Source organism: Sminthopsis crassicaudata, chromosome 2 (genome assembly GCF_048593235.1).
Source record: "Sminthopsis crassicaudata isolate SCR6 chromosome 2, ASM4859323v1, whole genome shotgun sequence".
Taxonomy (NCBI): domain Eukaryota; kingdom Metazoa; phylum Chordata; class Mammalia; order Dasyuromorphia; family Dasyuridae; genus Sminthopsis; species Sminthopsis crassicaudata.
Genome location: NC_133618.1, coordinates 162,737,917 through 162,761,513, shown reverse-complemented (window position 1 = coordinate 162,761,513; position 23,597 = coordinate 162,737,917). Strand labels below are relative to the sequence as shown.

At 37.0% G+C, this 23,597-nt stretch overlaps 1 protein-coding gene across 1 annotated transcript; it reads left to right on the top strand.

The window, feature by feature from the left end:
- Positions 1-9,285: 9,285 nt before the first annotated feature.
- Positions 9,286-21,818, top strand: SNRPB2 (small nuclear ribonucleoprotein polypeptide B2). The gene is made up of 7 exons (XM_074287813.1): positions 9,286-9,379; positions 10,177-10,265; positions 11,159-11,331; positions 16,023-16,163; positions 17,233-17,283; positions 20,718-20,806; positions 21,269-21,818. The coding sequence occupies exons 2-7, from the start codon at positions 10,202-10,204 to the stop codon at positions 21,426-21,428; spliced, it is 678 nt and encodes a 225-aa protein (XP_074143914.1). The 5' UTR covers positions 9,286-9,379; positions 10,177-10,201; the 3' UTR covers positions 21,429-21,818.
- Positions 21,819-23,597: the final 1,779 nt, after the last annotated feature.

The following is a 23,597-nucleotide window of genomic DNA, read 5'->3' as shown; positions in this document are numbered from 1 at the left end:
CCTGAACACACCTACACCTCAATTTTACAAGTACAATGTGAAGGAGAAATAGCTAGACAACAATTTCTGGTATTCTTGATGAACTGCAAGATCAATATGAATTTTAAAAAATGTGACGTATGTGAGGTACATTCAGAAATACATTATTTAGAATGTGGGACATAATAATCCTATTCAGGTCATATTTGTAGTGTTCAGGTCTCACACCACATTTAAAAAATTGTCTTTTCTTCTAGTGAATAAATATTTATTTTCTTTCCCTTTTATATGCCCCCAATGATTGAAAAAAAAGAGATAAAATCATAATAAATATGTCCAGTCAAGCAAAACACATTCCCATATTCCACTTTGTTGGTTATGTCCAACAATGTACATTTCATTCTGTATTTTAATTCCATCACCTCCCTGGCAGAAGATTGATAGGTCTTTGGTCCTCTGAAATCTTGGTTTGTTACTTCTTTGATTCTAAAGTCTTTCAAAGATTTTTTTTTTCTTTATGAAGTTGCTGCCATTGTTTTCCCAGTTCTGCTCACTTCTTGGCTTTGTGTCGGTTAGTAATGATCTTCACAATTTCTTCTGAAACCTGGACACCAACATTGGAAAAGACAGAAGCTGGTACTCATTCAGAAGAAAGCCAACTAGTAGTGAGAGAACAGAAGAATATGCCATATAGAAACAAGCTGAAGGTACTAGAAAGTCTATGAAGAAGAAAAGACTGGCTGTAGTCAGGAGAATCTGAGTTCAAATCTTGCCTCAGACATATTTCACCTACTAGCTATATGATCCTGAGCAAGTAACTTAACACTGATTTTCTTGCAAATGAGGAATAAAAAGGAAGATGTTGAGAAGGTGAGGAAAGGAGGTTAAAGAAGGTAGAGAATGAGAAAGAGGAAGAGGAAGCAGAAAAAAGGAGAAAGAGGAAGAAGAAGAAGAAGAAGAAGAAGAAGAAGAAGAAGAAGAAGAAGAAGAAGAAGAAGAAGAAGAAGAAGAAGAAGAAGAAGAAGAAGAAGAAGAAGAAGAAGAAGAAGAAGAAGAAGAAGAAGAAGAAGAAGAAGGAGGAGGAGGAGGAGGAGGAGGAGGAGGAGGAGGAGGAGGAGGAGGAGGAGGAGGAGGAGGAGGAGGGAGGAGGAGGAGGAGGAGGAGGAGGAGGAGGAGGAGGAGGAGGAAGAGGAGGAAGAGGAGGAGGAGGAGGAGGAGGAGGGGGAAGAGGGGAAGGAGGGGAGGAGGAGGAGGGGGAAGAGGGGGAGGAGGGGAGGAGGAGGACAAAAAGGAGAAAGAAAAAGGAGAAAGAAGAAGAAAGAAGAAGAAAAAACTTAAAGGGCTGTTATGAGGAAGAGAGATTAGCTTCCTGCTTGGCCTTAGAGGGGAGAACTATATTCAGAGGATAGATACTTCAGAGAGGTAGATTTAGCCTAGATGGAAGGAAAAAAAAAAAATGCCAACAATTGAGTTAGCCTCACGTGGAATGAAATGTTTTATAAAGCAATGGGTTCTCTTTCATTGAAGGAATTCAAATAGATGAAGGACCACTTGTTGGGAATGTTATAAAGTGGATTCTTTGTTGAGGATAGGTTAAAATATGTGGCTTTTGAGATTCTTTCTAACACTTAGGTTTCATGTGATTTTGTAGGTTTCCATAGAATCACAGGTTTATAGATTTAGCATTGACAGGATCTTATACTTCATGGAGTCCAACTCCTCTTACTTTACATCTGGGAAAACCAAGGGTCAGAGAGGTTAAATGATTTGCCCACATAGGCAGTATGCAGAGATTGGATTTTAACTTATATTTTCTAATTAAAAACTCTTTTCCCTATATTGCACTGTTAAGGTCTGACTAAGTATATAAGTTTTGCCCAGCTTTTGAGGACTTTTGCCCTATGCCTTTAAATTCCATTTCTGTCAATAAATTTTTTTTAAATTTTGCTGGTCTGATGACCTTTATCTAAACTTATTTACAATTTCTTTATTTTAAGGAACATTTAATTTTCTAGAGATTTGGAATAGTACAGTGTTCAAAACCTAAAAAGCAACCCAGTAGGGAGTCAGGGTATTGACCTTTATAACAAAGATCAGATCCCATAATAGGTCATCAGAAAAATCACTTTGTTCTTCATCCATTCATATCAGCCCCAGGGCTCAGGGTCAGAAAGAACCTGTAGTGAGTTCTCCCAGGAAGAGCAAAGACTGTTATAAGCATCAATTTTCTCCATGATATTTTGCTCCCTAGATTCTCTCATGAGATTGGCATCTTATTTTTCTGAGTCTCCTGAGGGGATGGTATTTCCATGATGTTACTTTGGCGGATTTCAGTAGCAGACAAGCAATACAATATAGAACACTTAATCTAAACCACATGACAGTATCGAACAATCCCAATTTCAGTTCTTTTCATACCTTTTTCACTGCTTTAGATAAGCAATCAGTTTCCCCAAACCAGACACTGTATTGCTGCCTACCTTAATGGAACACATAGATTATTCCAGTCTTGTCTCAGACTATACCTTTCTTGGAGAGATATATCCTCCTGGTATATGTGAAGGTTGGGTCAGGCTTGTATATAATTCCCACATCAGAGGCAAAATCTGTTCTCATTTCTTTTTTCTTCTAAGCATTAAACCACAAAGAGAAAAACAGATCTTAGTGAAATGGATGGGAACAATTGCAGCTTTTTTGCTTTCAAAGTTTTTTTTTTCCCCCCTAGGTTTTATTGAGTCTTTAGCCAATGTAATTCTAACAATTCATGAAAAGATAAAACTTTGTTTTATATGGTGATTTGGTGCCCAACAATCATGCTTTGATTTGTTTAATGTTTGTTGTAAAAAATAATTTCACTGAACATAAATTTCTTATTGTAATCGCCACTTGGGGGAAGGAGGCATAAACAAACTGCATGTTGTACATTTTGTTACTTTATGTTATATAAATAAACCAAAATATTTATCCACCTCTGCTTTATGATGCATTCTCCTTTTAAACATTTCCCTTCCTCCAAACTACCACAGCAAGATATTGGAAATATTTAATAAGGCCAATAAAGCAAATACAGATAAGCCAGAAAATGTACGTGGGTCTGGGAGCTACAAAGATCTTCATCAATTCTCCTTATAATTCTAGTTCCATAGCAGAATTTCATTCCCAACTGTTTGCAGTCATATTTCTGTCACCCCCCAAAAGAAGCAAGCTTTATCATGATCAAGTATATGAAGCTTGGCTTGGCTAGAATATAATAATGCTGCCTCTAGGTTTGGCTCAATAAAAATAAACAAACAACCCGTCAAAGGAAAGTAAATCATAACTTTTTAAGTGAAACCAAAAAAACCAAGACCGTCAGAGACTTTAGGCCACTTATAAGGCTCTGAATATGTTTCTCCTCCTAGAACATACCTAACATGCTCATCTAGCATTTCCTCCAGTGTAGGAGCTTTTAAAACTATTTGGTTAATTTGATTAATACTCTTTAGAAGATACTAGCAAAGAGTACTCTAAACCAATTTCCCCTCCTGGATCATTGCTTTGCCATGATATAAGGGCTTGCATAGCTCAATGCAAACATGAGCTGTGGCATGTAGAGTTACCCAAGATGGACAGGTCAGAGTGGAGAGTTTTGACAAAAAGTGACCCATGGGAGATCCATACTACGCCAAGTATTTTTGCCAAGAAAATCCTGGGGAAAATAGTGGAATACATAAGGGCCTGTCTGGCATGCTATGGTCTATAGGGTCCTGCAAAGTCAGATGCACTAAATGATTAAATAACAACAAAATGAATTTACTATGTTCCTGTTCTGGGTGGACTTTTTGTTTCCTAGTGTAACACTGAGATCTCATTCATTTTTCAAGATGGAATTGATATATGAAATTCAGTCTGTGAAAGTAAGATTAGGTGATAGACATGGTTACAGTATGGGCTTAGACCATTTATTACTTATATGATGAGAACACCAATGCAATCCCCATTGGGAGAGAGTCTTTGTTAAATAGGTGAAACCCTTGAAATAAGTACAGTGTATTCTTTCTTTCTGCTTGTAAGTTGAGGCAATATATATTTTTTTTTGATAGAAGATTATATATCCATACTGACTCACTTCCCCCCCCCCCCCACATAGGACACAGGTTCTAGCTCCCTCTGCTTATTGAAAATCATAAATAGGTACAGACCACTGGACCTGATTAAATTGAGAAGTCCACATGGAATAAATAAATCTGGAGAGACACATTGAAAATAATTTGATTGCTGGTGGGATAAGTATGCTCCTGTATAAAAAACAAACCCCAGAGATAGGATGGTATCCAGATTCTATTTAATCCAATCCATATCTAAAAAAATCCCTTTTACACAATAACCAATGAATGATCAGCCAGCTGTTGCTTGAAGACCTCCAGAGAAGGGGAACTTACTACCTCCTGGGTAGCCTATTTTATTTTTATATAGCTTTTTCTTACACCAAATTTTCATCTGTAATACCAGAGAAACTGAGGCAAGATAGAGATTAGAGAGCTTTTAATATTTTATTTGAGAAGGAGAGAATGCTGGGGGCATGTTGTCCCCAGAGCTGATATCTCAAAGCACCCATCGAATATGAGTTCTCAATGACATATAAATGGCTCTAAGCTCAGAGCTGGAATCTCTAGGCAGGGACCATCAATCCAGTTCTAACAGGTGGGGGTAGGACCATTCTTACAAACTGGGAAGACTTAGGAGGTATCCTGGAAGTCTGAAACTTAGCGATATAGACAATGCCAATTAAGAATCTGAGATAGGACATCTGGAGTCTTATCTTCTGGAATGTCAGATCTTCACAGCCCTAATTATCTCAGTTCTCCAGCAGAAAAGGAAGGTTGCAATCAGAGGGATTGAGGCAGAACAATTCAAAAAACTGAGGCAGGACAATTTAGGGAAACTGAGGTAGAACAATAAAAGGGAACTGTGGAACAGCACATCTGCCTTGTCTCTTCTACCTATTGCTTTTAATTCTACTCTACTGTCAAACTGGAAAAGTTTGATCTGTCCATCATCCACATGATACCTTTTCAAATGTTGCAATCATGTCCCTTTAATGTTTTTTTCTCTTCTTTGAATTAAACATTCCTAGTTTCCTGAACTCATGTTTATGTGTCATGATGCCATTTTATTTGTTTTTCATCTGCATGTTTTCCAATTTTTCATTGTCCTTCTTAAAATGTGGCATTCAGGACTGCACCCATATGTTGCTTAACCAGGGCAGAGTAGAATGGGATTATCACTTCCCTATGCCTCTCTGAATGTAGTTTAGGATGGTATTATTTTACTTGGCTCCTATATCACATTGATGACTCATCTTGAGTTTGTCATCTACTAAAATTCCCTGAGTTTTTTTTTTTTTTTTTCCAGGTGAACTTCTATGTAACTAAGGTTCCTTCATTTTACACTGAGGAAGCTGACTCTTTGAGTCTAAGTGTAATGCCTTATTCAGTCCTCAATGCCAAGTCTGGAGGCAGTCCTAGAATTAAGCCACTTCCTTTCTATGGACCTCAGTTTCCTATTTATAAACTCAGTTAGATTCTATCACTTCTAATATCTGTTAGTTTTAAGATTTGAGACCCTATGAACATTAATGAATCCAATTGCAAATGCAACAGGTATTATAACTATCCCTGACTTGAACTGAAAACTTCACTCCTAAAATTGAGAAGAAGTGGACCCTTTTTGGAAAGTTAAGGAACTGGGGAAATGTAAAGGGAGGAAGAATGAGGCTGATCCAGCAAAAGGGATGGGTTAGTGCTAGAAGTAAATATCAAGAGTTCAAGGATAGAGAAATAAGAATCGAAAGGAAATGGCATCCAGTCACTAATCTTAACCCCATTTCTTTAGTCTGTCAAGCTGTCAGGACCTAAATAATGCCCAAATTGGAGTTTCAGAGAAATCATTGGTTGAGTTTAAAGTATGAAGGAACTTCACTGGGGAGGTTTGTAAAGTACTTTGTAAATTTCAAAACACTGTCTTAATGCTAGCTATCATTCCCCCAATAGAATATGTGTTCTTTGAGGGCAGGGATCATGGATTTGCCTTTCTATCTCCAGATTTTAGGAATATAGTTATGTATATAGTTTAAGAATATACTTTTTTTTATTATTATAGCTTTTTATTTGCCAGACATATGCATGGGTAATTTTACAGCATTGACAACTACCAAACCTTTTGTTCCAATTTTTCCCTCCTCCCCCCCCAGATGGCAGATTGACCAATACATGTTACATATGTTAGAGTATAAATTAAATACAATATATGTATACATGTCCAAACTATTGTTTTGCTGTACAAAAAGAGTCGGACTTTGAAATAGTGTACAATTAGCCTGTGAAGGAAATCCAAAATACAGGTGGACACAATTAGAGGGATTGGAAATTCTATGTAGTGGTTCATAGTCATCTCCCAGCGTTCTTCCACTGGGTGTAGCTGGTTTAGTTCATTACTGCTCTATTGGAACTGATTTGGTTCATCTCATTGTTGAAAATGACCACGTCCATCAGAATTGATCATCTTATAGTATTGTTGTTGAATCCCCTGGTCCTGCTCATTTCACTCAGCATCAGTTCATGTAAGTCTCTCCAGGCCCTTCTAAAATCATCCTGCTGGTCATTTCTTACAGAACAATAATATTCCATAACATTCATATACCACAATTTATTCAGCCATTCTCCAATTGATGGGCATCCACTCAGATTTTAGGAATATACTTAACCAATGCTCCTTGATCAACCAGTTTGAGTCAATGCACCAGGCTTGAGCCCTAGGCAACACTATTTTCCTATGTCCACATAATTAAGGTTCTTTGTTTAAAAATATGACAGTTTCTGGGAGGGTATTGAGGTTTCCTACTGGGATCACAGGTTTATTGTGTAAAAGAAACATTTGGAGTTAGAAGGGATTTTAGGGATCTAGTCATACCATTTATTTTACCCTGCTAGATTAAATCATTTACCCAAAATTACAAAGGAAGTAAATAGGATTAGAGTTGGGATTAAAAGCCAGATCCTCTGATTCAAGATAGAACAGTCATTCTGCTGCCTCACTTACTAGACTAATAAAATAAACTAGTAAGAGGGAAAACTGGGAGAACAGAAGGATGTTCTTGAAGAACCATAGAAAGCTTGGCAGTTTTCCAAATTTCCCTCTTGTGGTGGAGTGTATAAAACTCCCACACTAAATCTGAGATTTCCCAGTGGGTGTTTATTTTGGTGAAGTTCAGGGACCTATGGCCTAGCACCCCCACGTCCTAGCCTTATACAGGCCAATCTTGGGCTTATTCAAGAAATAACTTGGACTCTTTGGTTTATATTGCTCTGCCTCCCACCTCTGGCCCTACTCCAAAGTTTTTTGTGTTTGTTTTTTTTTTTCTGAGGCTGGGGTTAAGTGACTTGCCCAGGGTCACACAGCTAGGCAGTTAAGTGTCTGAGATCATATTTGAACTCCCGGAATTCAAGGCTGGTGCTCTATCCACTGCGCCACCTACCTGCCCCCCTACTCCAAAGTTTTAATATAATTCTTGCCTTAGACAGCCATATATGTGAGTCGAAAAGATTCCCCAAATTCTATATACTACACTGGCTAAGTTTTATGTAGTTTTAAAAGCAATTTGCACATGTTATCCCATTTGAGCCTTAAAATTACCCTGTGATATCAGCGCTCTTATTATCTCCATTGAGTCTGAATAATGGCCAGAGTAAGAAACCCGGACTTTTCAACTTCAAGGCTTTTACCCAGGACTCTCTCCCTGGTGGCAAGTGTTTGAAGCAGGTCTTCCCCACTCCATGTCAGGATCTTACCCGGATCTTCTACCCTGAATCAGGGCTTCTCAAACTACAGCCCGTGGGCCAGAGGCTGCTGCTGAGGAGGATTATGCGGCCAGCCGGGTTATGGCAAATGGGCTGGGGGCGGAGACAAAGTGTGAGGTTTTGTTTTTACTCTAGTCCGGCCCTCCCACAGCCTGAGGGACGGTGAACTGGCCCCTATTTAAAAAGTTTGAGGACCACTGTAATCATGGAGCTGCCTCTATTAGTGTTGTTCCTAAACTGTGAATGAAGTCCATCCTTCCTTTATTATCCAACAAAAGTCCTGTTTTCCCAACCCCTCTTAATCCAAGTGCCTTTTCTCTGTTTTTCCTGTTTTCTCTTGCTTTGTTTGCATGTTGTTTCTCCAGTGGGATTGTAAACTCCTTGAAGGTAGGAAATATCTTTTGCTTTTCTTATATATCCTCTGTGTTTAGTGTGGTTCCTGGCAATCAGTAATATTGAACAAATGGTTATTTGTTGATCGGCTAATAATACTAAATGCAGAATACAAAAAACAAAATGCAAAGTATTAAAAGGCATTCATCAATGATTCAGAAAGTGTATAAAAGACCCACGTCTCTCCGGGGAACTCCGGGAAAACACAAACAGGAGCGACCCTAACCCCAGGAGGTGTGTCCCTCTGAGGCGGTCCCTGACTGCATAGTCTGTACTGGTCAGTAAACATTTATTGGGCGCCTCCTGTGTGCCATAAACAGTGCTTAGTGTGGGGTAAAAAAGGGTAAACGTTCATCTCCGCTTTCAAAAAGCTTACAATCTACTGGAGAGCGATGATAACAAATAAACAAGTTCTTTGCTATTTGCTGTGAATACAGAGAAAGCAAAGGCACGGCTCTGGCTTTGGAGGTCACAGTCTAATCAGTAGTGGGGGGAGGGGCTTTTGCATACGAGGTAAATATGGGGAGGGGGAGGGGAAGGGCATGGGATGATCACTGATTAGAGGGTTTTAGGAAGAGGAAGGTGCTTTTGGACCCGATAGGTTGCAGCGCGGCCTGGAAGGATGGAGAGAATTTGTATGTGTAGAAAAGGGAGAGGGGGGACTGCAGGGCTCCAGCTGGCCTTTTATCTCTCAGTTTTTCGGTCCAGCACTTCGGGACCCCACTTGGGGTTTTCTGGAAAAGCTACTGAAGTGATTCGTCATTTCCTTCTCTGGCCCATTTTACAAATGAGGAAACTGAGGCAAACAGGACGACGCGACTTGTCCAAGGTCACACAGGTGTCTGCGGCCACATTTGACCTCTGGGAGTTACCAGGCGCTCTATCCCAGCTGCCCTTTTCTCTGCCATCATTCCCAACTCCCTGCACCCCAACCCATTAATCTACTGGAACGCAGCTCTCCCACCACGACGGGAAGCGCCACGTGCCTCGGTAGATCCACAGGCTAGCGGGAAATCGGCACAGTAGGCGCTCGATCTTTGCACGCGCTCAGCATCGGCGCTCGATTGAGTTTCCTGTCTCTCCATGTATTCCATTTCCGGTAATTCTCATTTCTCTTCCGGTGTTTCGGCGCGGAGTGAGCATTGCGAGAGGCAACCGAAGCCTTCTAGGTAGGACTTGGGACTGCTGTGGCGAGGACGCCCCTTCCTTTTGTCCTTTCTCTCCCGCTCCCGGGGCTGTCGCTGCTTCCCCGGGGTGCTGTCCTGTCACTTACCTCCCGGACTCACCAGCGTGGGGTCCGAGGAGGAGAGCCTGCGGGCGCTGCGCGCGCGGGGACGGAGGACCCTGGCCTTGGGGCAGGACGGGGGCCTCCTCCCGTGGGCGCCCTCCGTTTGGTCCGGCCGCTCTTGAGCTTTAGGGCCCCCTCTTTGGCCGGTTCTGCGCTAAGCCCGTCCCGAGGACCGAAAGAGGCGGAGGAGAGCTCCCGCCCACGGCCTGACGGGGGACGCCGTGAATCTCTGAGAGGGCCAGTGCGGGAGCACATTAACGTTTTCAGCTTGTCTGTGGTCTCTCTGTAGAACGTTTTTGAATTGATTTCGGTTTATGGGGGATACCGGCATCCAAGAAGGCGCCGCGCTGTAGGAATAATGCAGAGCTAAAGTAGCTCTAAGGGAAGCGAGTCACCCAGAGAGTCCGCTGGTCCCATGATTATTTGTGCCGGACGGGTAGTAAAGCATTCCACCGTGACACAACCGTGACGTCATTTGGGCCCTCCTGGGAACCGGGTGACAACCACTCACCCCAGCACATTCCTTGCCCCGTGGTCTAATTCCTAATAGAAACTTAGTAAATTCTGGTTGATTCATTGAGCAGAGCAGCGCATTAGAAAGAAGGATAGACAAGTGCCTCAGCACTTTAAACAGCCGATAACAGAATTTTTAAAAAAATGAATTTATTGTCTTTCTAGGCTTCTCTGAAATTTAATCCAAAACATGGATATCAGACCAAATCACACAATTTATATCAACAATATGAATGATAAAATCAAAAAAGAAGGTAAGCTTCTGCATAGCTGTTTGGCTCCCAGCAGTTAATAGTGAAATTGGTCAGTTAATAGTGAAATTGATTACCAAAAATAAACTGTTGAATAAAGTGTTTATTCGTTCATATGTGCCAAGTGAAATGACCTCACTTTAAAAAGTGTTTTGTTTCTGCCCTAGAATTTACGTTAACTAAATTTATTTAATATTTTGTTCTTGTTAGTCCTTAAAAAGAATGAATATATCAGTTAAATTAGCTGTGTTGTTTCAGTCTTTCTATATAATCATATATTTTAAATAGCACTGATTTAGACGTAGACAAATGATGCAAAAGTTTTCTGTAAGTAGCTTTCCCCTCCTTTACTCTAATTGCTTATTCCTATGGTTAAACTATTAGTTTAGATCACACGTCTGTTTTAATATTACTTTCATTTATGATTATATGATTATCCATTTAAGTAACTAAGATGGTAAAAGAAGAGAGGGGAAAAACAGCCAAACAACACCTCAGTCATGTATGACACTGTGCTAGCTGCACATCCATAGAACTCGACTTCTGTAAAAAGAGGCACGAAGTACATCAAACCTAATTTAAACAATTTGGAACAAACCTCCTGCTGATGCTATTTGAAGATTATAAGTGGAGAGACCACATTTCTTCTTTGTTACAAAATCTTTATGTTGTCTAGTTGGTTATAATGGCTCTTTTCTCAGTGGGAAAGTATTAATTGGCCTTGAAGCCAAAAAATGAGCAAAAGCTCAAAAGCAAAATTAAACCCTCATCACTTAAATTCTTTCTTTACCTGGAATAAAGGGTGGGATAGCATGAGGAAGATGTAATGGTGTTAGCTTTTTGCAGCATGCTGTTTTCATTTATGGTTAACTTGTTTCTCTCTTCATTTTGCATAGAACTGAAGAGATCGTTGTATGCACTCTTTTCTCAGTTTGGCCATGTAGTGGATATTGTGGCTTTAAAGACTATGAAGATGAGAGGGCAAGCATTTGTTATCTTTAAAGAACTTGGCTCATCTACAAATGCTTTGAGACAGTTACAAGGCTTTCCATTTTATGGTAAACCAATGGTGAGTTTTTTTTTAAGTCAGTGTTCTACATTTTCTGTTTATTTTTATTTTTATTTTTCATTTTCTCTATGAAGGGGCAGCACAATGTACTAGAGAAAGAGTGCTAGATCTGGATATTGTTAGATGTGGGAATAAATGCCTCCACACCCATGTATTAGTTGTATGATTGGGCAAGGCACTTTTCTTTGTTGTCTTAATTCCTCATTTTCAGAAGGAGAGTTGGAATTAAAAGACTGGTCTCTAAGGTCTCTTTCAGTTCTGGATATTCTATGATCTTAAAATTGTTATTATAGGTTTACATATACTAAAGTTTATCTTTATCTGAGAATGAAACTTTTATGTTTGAGACATAATTTTGAATGCTAGTTTGTCGTTTAATTTTCTTTGAAGAAAATAGTCACTAATAGCTACTGTTTTTCTCAACTGAGTAAATTTTAGTAAAGTTCAATAAATAAGGGAAATGATGGAGCTTTTCACGTTGCTTTAAGAGCACAAGTTAATATATTTTATAAAGCAACTTTACAACTAGATAAATTATTCCTTTTCAAAGAGAATAAGATAATGCCCAAAGTCTTCTTTTCTAATAAAATTGTGTGAGGGTCTTCCCACTGGGCTCTTGTGTCTCTGAGTCAGAGTCATCTTAGTAAAGTTTTGAGTAGTCACCTGCCAGTGATTTCCTTATGGGTGAGGAAATCATAGGATCATAAGATTTTTAACTAAAGATCCCCTAAAATCTTTTAAAAACATGTTCAGGGACCTCAAATTAAGAGCCTCTTATCTAAACAAACCTGCTGGTTTGTCAGAGAAGAAGACTAAGGCCTAGAAAGTGGGAGGTCACTTGCCAGAACTATAGGGCTGGTGTCAAAGGGAGTCCTGCCCTTGTGCTTGGAAGTCCCAAGATCAGGGATGGTAGTAGTATAGCTTTAGGAAGCAAGTGTCTTTAGCTTGCGCAAAATCAGTCAGCAAGTATTAAGTGTTTCTAGGTGCCAGCCTCTGCCAAGGCAAAGAAAAAGTGGCATTCTGGCTTTGTTCTCCAGAAACTGCTGTTCTAATGATCCGGACAGCAGTCCATCAGTTGTTAAATATGAGTTTTATCAGAGCAGATGCAAGGTAATCTTAGAGGAGAATCATTTGCAGCTTGGAGAAAGGGAAAGGTCTGTAGGAAGTATTACTTAAGCTGAATTTTGTAGGAATTGTGGGTTCTGAGAAGTTAAATGGAAAAAAATTTTGGACACATCGAAGAGAAATTGCAGAGGCATAGACATAAGAGAGGGAGCATCATGGCTGTTAGGAAGCAACAAGGGGAGCAGAAACACTAGACCATAGAGTGTATGTAAGGGAACAATTAGGAAAATCAAGACAAACTTGTCGAGGGGGGAAATAATAGCAGCCAAAGACAGAAGGGAGGCTGTGACAGTCATCTGGGCAAGAAGGGATAAAATCCTGAGGAAGGGAAATCATCCTGAGGGAGATGTTAAGCTTAGACCATGATGGGTGTGTGGGTAAGTGAGAGAAAGGGAGCAAGCTGAAACAGCTGTGCTTGCTCTAATGGCAGGGGCCCAGAATTCATATACCAGTTCTATCTGCCTGGGTAATCTTGGGCAAGTCAATGAAGCTCCTCGTTCGTCTCTGCATTTTCTCATCTGTAAAATCATCGGGTTAGACTTAAAGATCTCTAACAGCCCAGCTCCAAGTATGTTCTGTGGCTGATAGAATGGATAATGATTCAGATTCATTTCTACCAAAACTATCCCATGGATGGGTTTCCTGGAAATTGAGTGAACCAAGTATGTTAATTATGCTACTTGTTAATTTAAATGTCAAACTCTAAGACTGTTTTTTCACTACACTTCATGGGTAGCTTCTCTTGGCCATCTTGCTTTTCCTTTTTTCATATTTTCCCAGAGCTCTTTAGTTCTTTGCTTTCTTTCCTTCATTGCTTATTACCTGACCTGTATTATGCTTACCCTAGAATCTCAGAATGAGGAGGGGTCTCAGAAGCCACCAAGTCCAAATCATAGTTAAACAGAAATTTCTTCTACAACATAACCCTATTTTTCCCCCTGTGGTGAGAACACCACTGTCTCCTGAATCAGCCCAATCTACTTTTTAAAATCTCTTCATTGTTAGGCTGTTTGACTTGCCTTTTAACAACTTCTATCTCTTATTCCCAATGCTGCCTTCTTATGCCAAGGAAAATAAGTATCCAGGCCCTCCCCATTATCCTTAACCTATCTCACTTCTCTAGGCTAAAGATTCCTAGGTCTTTCAGCTGAGCCTCCCATCACCCATGCCTTTTATAGAATAACTTTCCTTAACTAGTTCCATGATCTTGGATGGGTCTCTCACTGAAGACAGAGCTAAATGATTTGAGATTCCCTGTAGATCTAATATTTTATGCTTCTCTGTGTCAATAAGCTTTCTTATATGAGGAGGAACAGAAGGCTATTTTATCTGTCTTACATTCTTCTAAAATAAACTATTATATAAATCTAATCTATATAATTATATTGCATAAATCTAAATTTAACTAATATGAACAATTAATAATAATAGTTCCAAGGATACTTAATCACACTGTTCTGGAAGTAAGGATAAATATCAGTTAGGTGATATAGTGAATAGAAAATTAGTCTTGGAGTTAGGAAGTCTTTAGTTCAAATGTGGCCTCAGACACAAAGTAGCTCTGGACAAGTAAATCATTTAACCTCTGTTTGCCTCAGATTCCTACCTTCCAAGGTTGTTGTGAAGATGAAATGAAATTATATTTGTAGCACAGTGCTGGCACATAGTATACATTATGTAAATATTAGTATTGTTATTATTATTATTAGATACTTGCAGAGGAGAATGAAGTATAAATATATAGAAAACTCACATCAAAGAAATTTAGGGACATAGAATCAGATTGTAGCCTAAAAGAATCTCTAATGACAAAGTTCAATGATTCTTTCTCAGACTTTTACTAAGTTCTTCTTGCTCAATTGTCCCACCAAAAAGATTACATTGATGTGAAAAAAGAAAATTTCTATTGTATGAGACTTCATCTTTGCTTTCTACTCCATTTTCATAGCAATGCCTTAACTTTTAAATTTCTCATCAACTTCTCAGACCAGAATAAAATTCTTGGCTTTTAAAAAGGCAGGTAGTGTTTCATAGGCAAAAAAGATAGCTATTAACTAGAAATACTTTGCCACTTTGAATGGGAAAAATAGTTTGTAAATACATGAGTAGGAATCTGGGGGGAGTAGTATAGTGAATATCTTCATGAATTCAAATGCAGCCTTCAAACATTTACTAGCTGTGTGATCATGAGCAATTCACTTAATCATGTCCATCTTAGTTTTCTTCTCTGTAAAATGAGCTGGAGATGGAAATCACTCCAGTATCTCTGCCAAGAAAACCCCAAAATCAGATCACAAAGAGTTATGAAACAATCCAGTAATAAGTAGGCACCTGTTTTCTCTGTACACTTAAATAATTAGATTAATTTCAACAAATAGAAAACATTTAATTGTTTACTGGGGAAACAAACAAAAAGGCAAAAAAATAATCCTTGCTCTCAAGGAGCATCCATTGTAATAGAAAAAAAATAGTATACAAATACATAGGTACATACAAGATGTATACAGAATAAACTAAAAGTAATCCAGAAAGGGAAGACTTTAGCAGCTGTAGGTCAAGGAAAATTTTCTTATCCCAATGTCTTTTGAATTAAGGCCTGGAAGAAGCTGACAATCCTTGGAGAGGTGACGGCATTTTAGAGTGTGTGGACATGGCATGTTGTTTTCCAGGAACTTTAATTAGGTCAATATCACTGTATCATAGAAAGTGGAGGGAGTTATTGGCTTAAGAAGGGGCCAGAATATAAAGAACTTTAATGCCAGAAAGAGAAGTTTATATTTGACCCCGAGAATAATAGGGAACCACTGAAGCTGTTTAAGTAGAGTGATAATGAACCTATGCTTTATAAAAATCATCTTGGCTGTTGAATAGAAAACAGAGGGATGAGACAGTGAAACTTAAGACAGAGAGAGGAATGAAAAACTAGTCTGAGCTATAATGGATACTGGAACTAGTGTTTATGGATGTATTGTAGAATACAAGACTAGTATTGGAGATGTGAAAGTAGAAATAAGATTTAGCAATGGAGTTTGGTGGTGGTGCCCTCTTTAGTAATAAGGATATGTGGAGAATTTGGGGAAAAGATAATGAGTTTTATTTTAGTAAACTATACTTAAATGCCTAAAGATGTCTGTGAGCAAACATAACTTGTTTATGTGAATTAAAGGCGTAAAGCAAAAATGCAATTCTAATTTTTTATGATTTTCTATGTTGTGTTGTCTAAAAAGACCATTAGGAACTATTTACGCATAAAGAAGAGTTATATAGGTAATCCAAGATTGTTTTGTTGGCATTTAACAAATATTTGATTGGTTATTCTATAGTTTTATTTTGAAATATATTTGTACTGTAACTTCATTTGATATAAGCCTAAAACATATATTTTAAATTGTGAACAGCAATGAAATTTCACATTGTCTAGCAAGAAAAAATTTTCTAATTGTAATATAGGTTTTCTTAAAAAATGTACTGATTAAATAAGCATGTGATATTTTATTTTAGCAAAGAAGCCTGAAATATTTATGACATTTAAAATAAACTCAATCTTTTTTTAAAAATTAAAACAGCGAATTCAATATGCAAAAACAGATTCCGATGTAATCTCTAAAATGCGTGGAACTTTTGCTGATAAGGAAAAGAAAAAAGAAAAGAAAAAGGCTAAATCTTTGGAGCAAACTGCTAATGCTGCAAACAAAAAACCTGGCCAGGTAAGCTGAGAAAAATGCATTTAAAACTTTGTAATGGTAATCATTTTTCATGTAAAATTTGCAGGGTTTTTTTTTTTTTTTTTGGTTAGCATTTTTGCCTCAGAGGATTTATATATTATTGTGTCTATGAAGAGTCATTTTAAAAAAGATTTATTGTTAATGTTCCAAGTATTGGAATTCTGAAAATTCAATAAAACTTGTGTCATAGCAAGTAAAAGACTCAAAAATAGGTATGCTAATTAACTGCATAGGTATTGACCTTAAAAATGTGTCAGCTAAATTATTTACATAACATTTCATTTCATCGATTTTAAGTGTATATTGCCATCTTACAAGCTGAGTGGCTGAAGTCTCAACTCTTATGATTCCCATTATATTATGATTTATATAAAGAAATCATTGACATTTTTAATACTAGAGAGACCAGAAGCATATTCACATAAAAAACAGATTTTTTAGCCTTTCTTTTATTTTCTAAATTTAAAAAAATGCGCTGTGTTAAGCAGCTTTATCCTTTGAAGTATTCTTAAGTTCTGGTCTTTTTACTGTTAATAAGAAATACTTTATCAAGACCCATTTCTGTGAATGTTTCATTACTTTAGTGGAAGATTTAAGGTAGTTTATGCAGCAGCACTTAAGATTATCTGAAAACAGCTATTGAAAATTTTAAGACCAAATTTCATTGGATGCAGGTTTTTTCCTTGGTCACATCCAGGTGGCTGTTTCTGAAAATGTCTTACCTTTTCTTTTATGACAAGGTTGTCCTTCTAATAAAAATAAAATTGAAACTTTTGATTGGGAAGTTTAAAACTTTAGAAACATCATTTTATGTAATATTTGTAAAGATCAGGATGAGACTTTTTAAAATAGGGATCATCCTTTTATGTTCATTAGAAAAAAGAAATTATCCTTATGTGTTTTAGATCTGGCATCAAAAGTTATATTCTTAATGGAACACAAAATATAATAGCTTCTTAAAGCTGTTATCGTATTTAAGTAATTATAAATTTGAACTCCTGCTGTTTGTGATGATGAGAAATTGTAATCTTGTTTTATGTTCTCTTTTTAGGCCACACCAAATTCAGCTAACACCCAAGGAAATTCAACTCCAAATCCTCAGGTAATTTTTTCTTTATAGAATCCTTTTATTAAAAAAAAAAGAAAAAGAAAAACTGCAAAGATAAATTCTAAGAAGATAGAAGATACTATGTCATATGTGACAAAAATTTTTTAGAGCAAAGACATTTCTAAAAGGCAGTAGGACACTTTTCCTTTTCAAGGGGAAGAAAATCAAACTGTAGAGTTAATGTTATCTTAGCTCACAGTTCAAGTCAATGTCAATATTAGGAATGTTACATTATAAGCACTTTTTAGAGATAAATCCTAAGTATGCAAAGAGCAGTGATATCAAATGCAAATAAAAATGGGGACCATTACATACCATACAGTATCTTTCTGGGCTTTATATTGACTAAGAAGACCACATATTAACATTATCTGGGTCCTGGTATATATTTTGTTAAATAAAATTTAAATTAAAATGTAATCTGGTTCCATGGCACTCTGTGTTTGATGCCTTTGATCTATATTTAGATGGAACTTAAGTTGTTTTTTACCTTTATTTTACAAATAAGAAAACTGAGGCCCCCTGAGGATGATTTGCCCAGGATCAAAAAGATAGCAAGGTTTCAGAGGTGATCTTTGAACTCAGCTTCTCTGATTTGAACCTTCTTCATCTCTGAGTTGCATATAAGGATTATTGATTAGATAGTGGCATAGTGGATAGTATATTAGTCTTATAGTTTAAAGTCCAGGATTTGAGTCTTGGTTCACCATCACCTTAAAAATTTTATGAACTTTAATAAATAACACCTTCAGTTTCATCTATTGAAAATAAGGATGATATCTAACCTATTTTTCTCATAGAGATGTGAAAGATAACTGAGATGATGTATGGAAAGTGTTATCTAAATAAGTGTAGTTATTGACATAAACTTTATATTTCCCTGTGGTACTTTATATTCAATAGGCACTCATTTTTTTTTAAATGAAATGGAATCTGAAACTGGTAGCTTTTTCATATAAGTAATCCCTAATAATTTTCTTTGATGAATGTAAACAGGGGTATGATAATTGTTTTCATTTGAAGGGTTATAATATAGAATTGTGATCAGACTTGTCATGCTTGGTACCAGGTAGTAGATTTTCCTAAACACAAGTTTGACCATGTCATAACCCACACTCTCTTATTTCCCACCCAAGTAAGCTCCAGTGGCTCCCAATCACCTCCAGGATCAAATAGAAAATCCTCTGTTTAATACTCATATAATCTTCTCCTCATCTTTGCCCTCCTCACATTTTCAGTCTTCTTACACTTTATTCTCAGCCAAGTACTCTTCAATCCTGTGACACTGTAGTCCTGATGTTTCCATTTAAAAAAAGCATAACATCAACTAGGCTTTGGGCATGTTCTTTGGCTGTCTCCTATACCTGAAGTACTCTTCTCCCTCTGCTCCAACCACTAACCTCTGATTTCCTTTTAAGTCCCACCTAAAATCCCATCTTTTACAGGAAGCCTTCCCCAATCTCCCTTTCCTCCCTTTTTGGTAATTTTAAAAATATATTTTAAGCTTAAATACAAAATGAGGGGGAATAATAAATATTGCCATGTATACAGCAGAACATGGGAGAGGATTCAGTATAAAACAGTAACTTTCCATTTCAAGAAAATACATTGTTTTCAAAACTGTCCAGCTTTTTCCTTGCCTCCTTGTTAGTTTTGTTTTGTTGTCTTCTAAGAGTGCACTTTTTACTTTATTTCTTTACCTTCCCTTCTCTTCTCTCTCTGCTTTAAGAAGGTTACAGTTAAACTCAGATATATATATGTGTGTGTGTGTGTGTGTGTACATATTGTGTACAGTTTAAGGGCCTGCATTTCTATTTCAGTTTGATATCATTGCTCTAGATATAGACTTATAGGTATCTATAAACACATAATGCACTCATACACATATAAGTAAGACCATATTATAATTATTTCCACTTGTCATCTGTTTCTCTGAAGATAGATAGCATCCTCCTTCACAAGTCCAGATCTTTCTATGTTTTCCCAAATCAATCTGAATCAATTTCTGGATCATCTTATCATTTCCTATACCATAGCTATATTGACTCAGTTGCATTATCAGTACTCATAACTGTCATAATTATTTGGGGAGCTTGAAAAAAAGACTTGGGTTGAGGTGAGTATGATGGGATGATTTCAAAAAAATAAAACTGTAGGGAGAGAGAGCTAAAAGATTATTTCATAGATATGAGGCCTAATAAGAAAGATAAATGTAGAAGCTAGTAATGTGGGAGGGCAGGTCGTGTTGGAAACTTACTTTCATTGGGAATGGTTAAAGAGGGAACAACATACATCTAAGAAGAATATAAAGTCTTCTAAATTCAGATAGAAAAAAAGTTAGGGAATGGGGCAAGGAGGGCAAGTGAGAGGCTCTTGGAAGGTTGGGTAGATTGAGGAATAGGAGGGCAAAGTTAGGTAGAAGTAAAAGCAGAAGAGTGGGGAAGGATGGACTAAATAGAGTGAGGATAGTGGAGAAAATTTAAAGATCAGAAAGTTTTCTCATCTACTCTACCATCTTCCCAGAATCGTCTCCTCCCAAGTCCTTTTAATTCCAATGCCTTCTCCCTATTCATTATTTCCTATTTGTCCTTGAAATAGCTTGTTTGTTTGTCTTTATTTACATGTTGTTTCTCCCATAAATTTTGAGTTACTTGAATATATGGATTGTCTTTTGTTGTTTTTTGGTATTCATAGAACTTAGCAAGGTGCCTGGTATAAATTAGAACCTTATTACTTATGTTTTATTGCTAGGCTGTGAACTAAGAGCAATGGATGAACATTGCACAGAGACATATTTAGACACAGTATAAGGAAAAAGTTGTCATAATTATTAATCCTCATAGAAAGGGGTTGCTTTGGGAAAGAGTACATTTCCTACCATTAAAGATTTCTAAGCAAAAGATAGAGAAATGCTGTAAACAGTGGTCTTGTTCAGACAGAATTTGAATTAGCTAAGTTATAGGGTCCTTTCTAATTCTTTAATCTTCTTTGGATACTAAAATATTACTAATATATTATATAACCATATATTCTAGAGAATTCTCTCTAGTAGAGGGAATTCTTTTTTGTCCTTTTTCCCTCACCTCTGCCCTCCCCTCCAAATATATAATGATTAAAAAAGCTGCCCATATTCTCTTGAAAACTCTCTTTTTCTTTGATAATTATTTTGATTATATTGAGAAGAAAAGGTTTTTTTCTCTTTGTTAATGAGGAAGGCTTTGGCACAATTTTCTGTGCAACAAAATCTGATGCCCTTTCCATCAGTAAAAATGTGAATATCTGAACTATTTATATAGTACATATTTTCTTCTCTGAATTCTAATGGCACTTATAGTATTAGAAATTTCTGAAGTTGTTGATTTCAGGTAAAACAAAGATTACAATTAGTTCTCTGCCTGGTGACCTAAATTTATTTTGTATTTTTCTAGGTGCCTGACTACCCACCGAATTATATTTTATTCTTAAATAACTTGCCAGAGGAGACTAATGAAATGATGTTATCTATGCTGTTTAATCAGTAAGTTTGTTTTGTTGTTGTGTTTTTTTTTTTTTTTTTAAATGAAGGAGTCTTTGCTTCTAATGAAAGCCCCCTGATAGAACAAATTATAATTTCCTGATTTTAATCTATCTGTTCATTACAGAACAGTTTTTTGCTGGTTTGCTGATTTGGTCTAGGATTATCACTTGAACATGAGAAAACATGAGACAAAGCTTTGATTAAATTTAATATATATATGTGCATATATTTCTATGTGTTTGCAGATATATACACATTTTTGTGTAGAGATAAATGGATAGATAGCTTTTTATAAAACTTGATTTTACAGCTTATTTTTGGTTTCGAGTAGTGTGTTTCGGGTCAGATACACAGAACTCTTTATCATTGTGTGCGGAGAAAAGGTTGCTAATTAATTTCTTTCATAATTGGTATCAGATATATTAACTTATTTTCTCTTTGCTCCATTCTTTTTAATTAAAGGTTTCCTGGTTTCAAAGAAGTACGGTTGGTACCTGGGAGACACGATATTGCTTTTGTGGAATTTGAAAATGATGGACAGGCTGGTGCTGCCAGAGATGCCTTACAAGGATTTAAGATCACACCATCCCATGCCATGAAGATTACATATGCCAAGAAATAGTTTTATGGACATTCTTTAAATGGCTTGGTTTTATTTATAGCTTCAATTCTTTGTTTTCCAAAAGATTGAATTCAGAAATTTTGAAGTTTTCTGAGGGCAATAGTGAAAGTAAAACATTTTGTGTAAACTTTTTTTTAAAAAACTCAGATTCTCCATTGTAACCTGCATATTTGCAATATTGCAACATGCAAGAGACATTTTGTACAATTAAAATGTATTTGTATTCAGTATGTAATGTTATGCCTCCCCACCCCCTTTTATCTGTTTGTTCTTTATTGCAATTTTTGCTATGGCCACATATTGTGTTTTCCTAATCACATTTATTTTGTAATGACCAAGGAAAGTTTTGAAATATCATTAAAAAACTAAAGATGTATTTGAGAGAAGAAATGAGTAAACAGCTTTTTCATGGTGGTGGAAAATGGTGATCTTAGTGAAAGAAAAGTATAGTAGCTATTTCCTATCTTTTGGAAGATAGGTGAAAAGTGAGTGATGCCTTTGAAATTCTTGAACTCTCAAGACTAAGAGATCTCACTGTCATCTGTGATACTCTTTAGAGAGGGTTGCACCTAAATAAGATAATTTTTTTTCAAACTTTATTTAAATTTTTAAAATTAATACCTTTTGTTTTTCAATTACCTTCAATTCCTACCCCTCTCCAATACTGAAAAAAAAAACAAGTTTCAAGCTTATTATCAAAAAGTCTCTAGGAAAGAAAATAACATTTTCCTTTTAAGCTTGATCAGATATTTTTCCCACTCCACTGGGCTTCAGGTATTCTCTCTGACCACTCACAGCTGCACTGGGCTTGTGTTGCCCTGTATGGGCATTCTCTACCCATACCATGTTCCAACCACACACAGCTGTCTGTTGTCGTGTGACAATTTTACCTAAGGCCAAACTCCTGCAATCAGTGATAATCTACCTACATTCATTCTTCAACCATTAATCTATTCCCAAATGGTCCTTTCCACTCCATCCCAGTGATTGTGATCCCATAGAGGGCCATTGTTTCTTGTTCCCCTCTTTACACTAATTCCCATCACTCTCTCCTCCCCCTTTTTTCCCTCTTTAGGGTATGCTCTATAGGTAACAAATTCGATTTCATCTTAATCTTGTTTCCTTTCTACTCCCTCTGACTTGCACTCACTGAAACCTAGGTCCCTCTGGATGGCGCAACTTTTCTGGCTGCCTATTACAGCACTGATGGCACTTAGATTCAGACACCCCAGTTCCCTAAACTCAGCAGGGCATTTTGATTACTCCTTCCTCATCATGACCACTTCAGACTCTGCTTCATTGATGTTCAAGTCATATTTATCACCTAATTCTTCTAGCTGTTATCTACTGACCTTCAGGATATTCTCCTCTTTCAAAGAGTTCAGTTTCTGGATCAGTTTTTCCTCCTTACCTCCTACCTTCCTACTAGGGAATTTCAACATATATTGATATCCCTCTTACTCCCAACTACTTCACCTTCCCATTTCCTCAACTTTCTCATTTCCCATGAGTTTTTCTATCTAACCCCAACTATGTAGACATAATTATTTCACTTGGAGATCTTAGCTCCCATGTATTTAATTAGTGCAGATGACTCACATGTATTTGTCCAAAATAACCTCTCCTGACTCTTAATCTTGTATCTCCAACTGCCTAATAGATGTGGCCACTTGAATATTGCATGAACATCCTAAATTCAACATGTACAAAACTGAACGTAATCTCCTCATCTCTATTCTCTCTTAATTTTCCTATTATTGTTGAAAGTACTTCCATTTTCCTGGTTATACTAGTTCAAAATCTGTTTCCTACTCACACCCCATGTTTGCCAGATCCTGACAGTTTTACCTTCTTAACACCTTTCATCTCTGACCCTTTTTTTCCCTCTGACACTCCCACCAATATTGTCCAGTCTCTTCTTTCACTCCAAGACTATTGCCATAACTTTTTGATTTGTTTCCCTCCTCATTTTCACTTCTACCTTCCCTGGCTTCCTTTTAAGTTTTAGCTGAAATGCCATCTACAAGAAACCTTTCTCAGTTCTTAATTTTGGTGTTTTTCCTCTGAGACTGTCTTCAATTTATCCTGTCTATATCTTGTTTGTATGCAGTTATTTGTATGTTGTCTCTCCTATTTGACTGATCTTGAGATTTAATAGCACTTTGAGGT

Coding starts and splice junctions, on each gene's coding strand:
- SNRPB2 (XM_074287813.1), top strand. CDS start 10,202: ATGGATATCAGACCAAATCACACAATTTATATCAACAATATGAATGAT. Junction 11,332..16,022: donor CATTTTATGGTAAACCAATG/GTGAGTTTTTTT, acceptor AAATTAAAACAG/CGAATTCAATATGCAAAAAC. Junction 16,164..17,232: donor CAAACAAAAAACCTGGCCAG/GTAAGCTGAGAA, acceptor TTCTCTTTTTAG/GCCACACCAAATTCAGCTAA.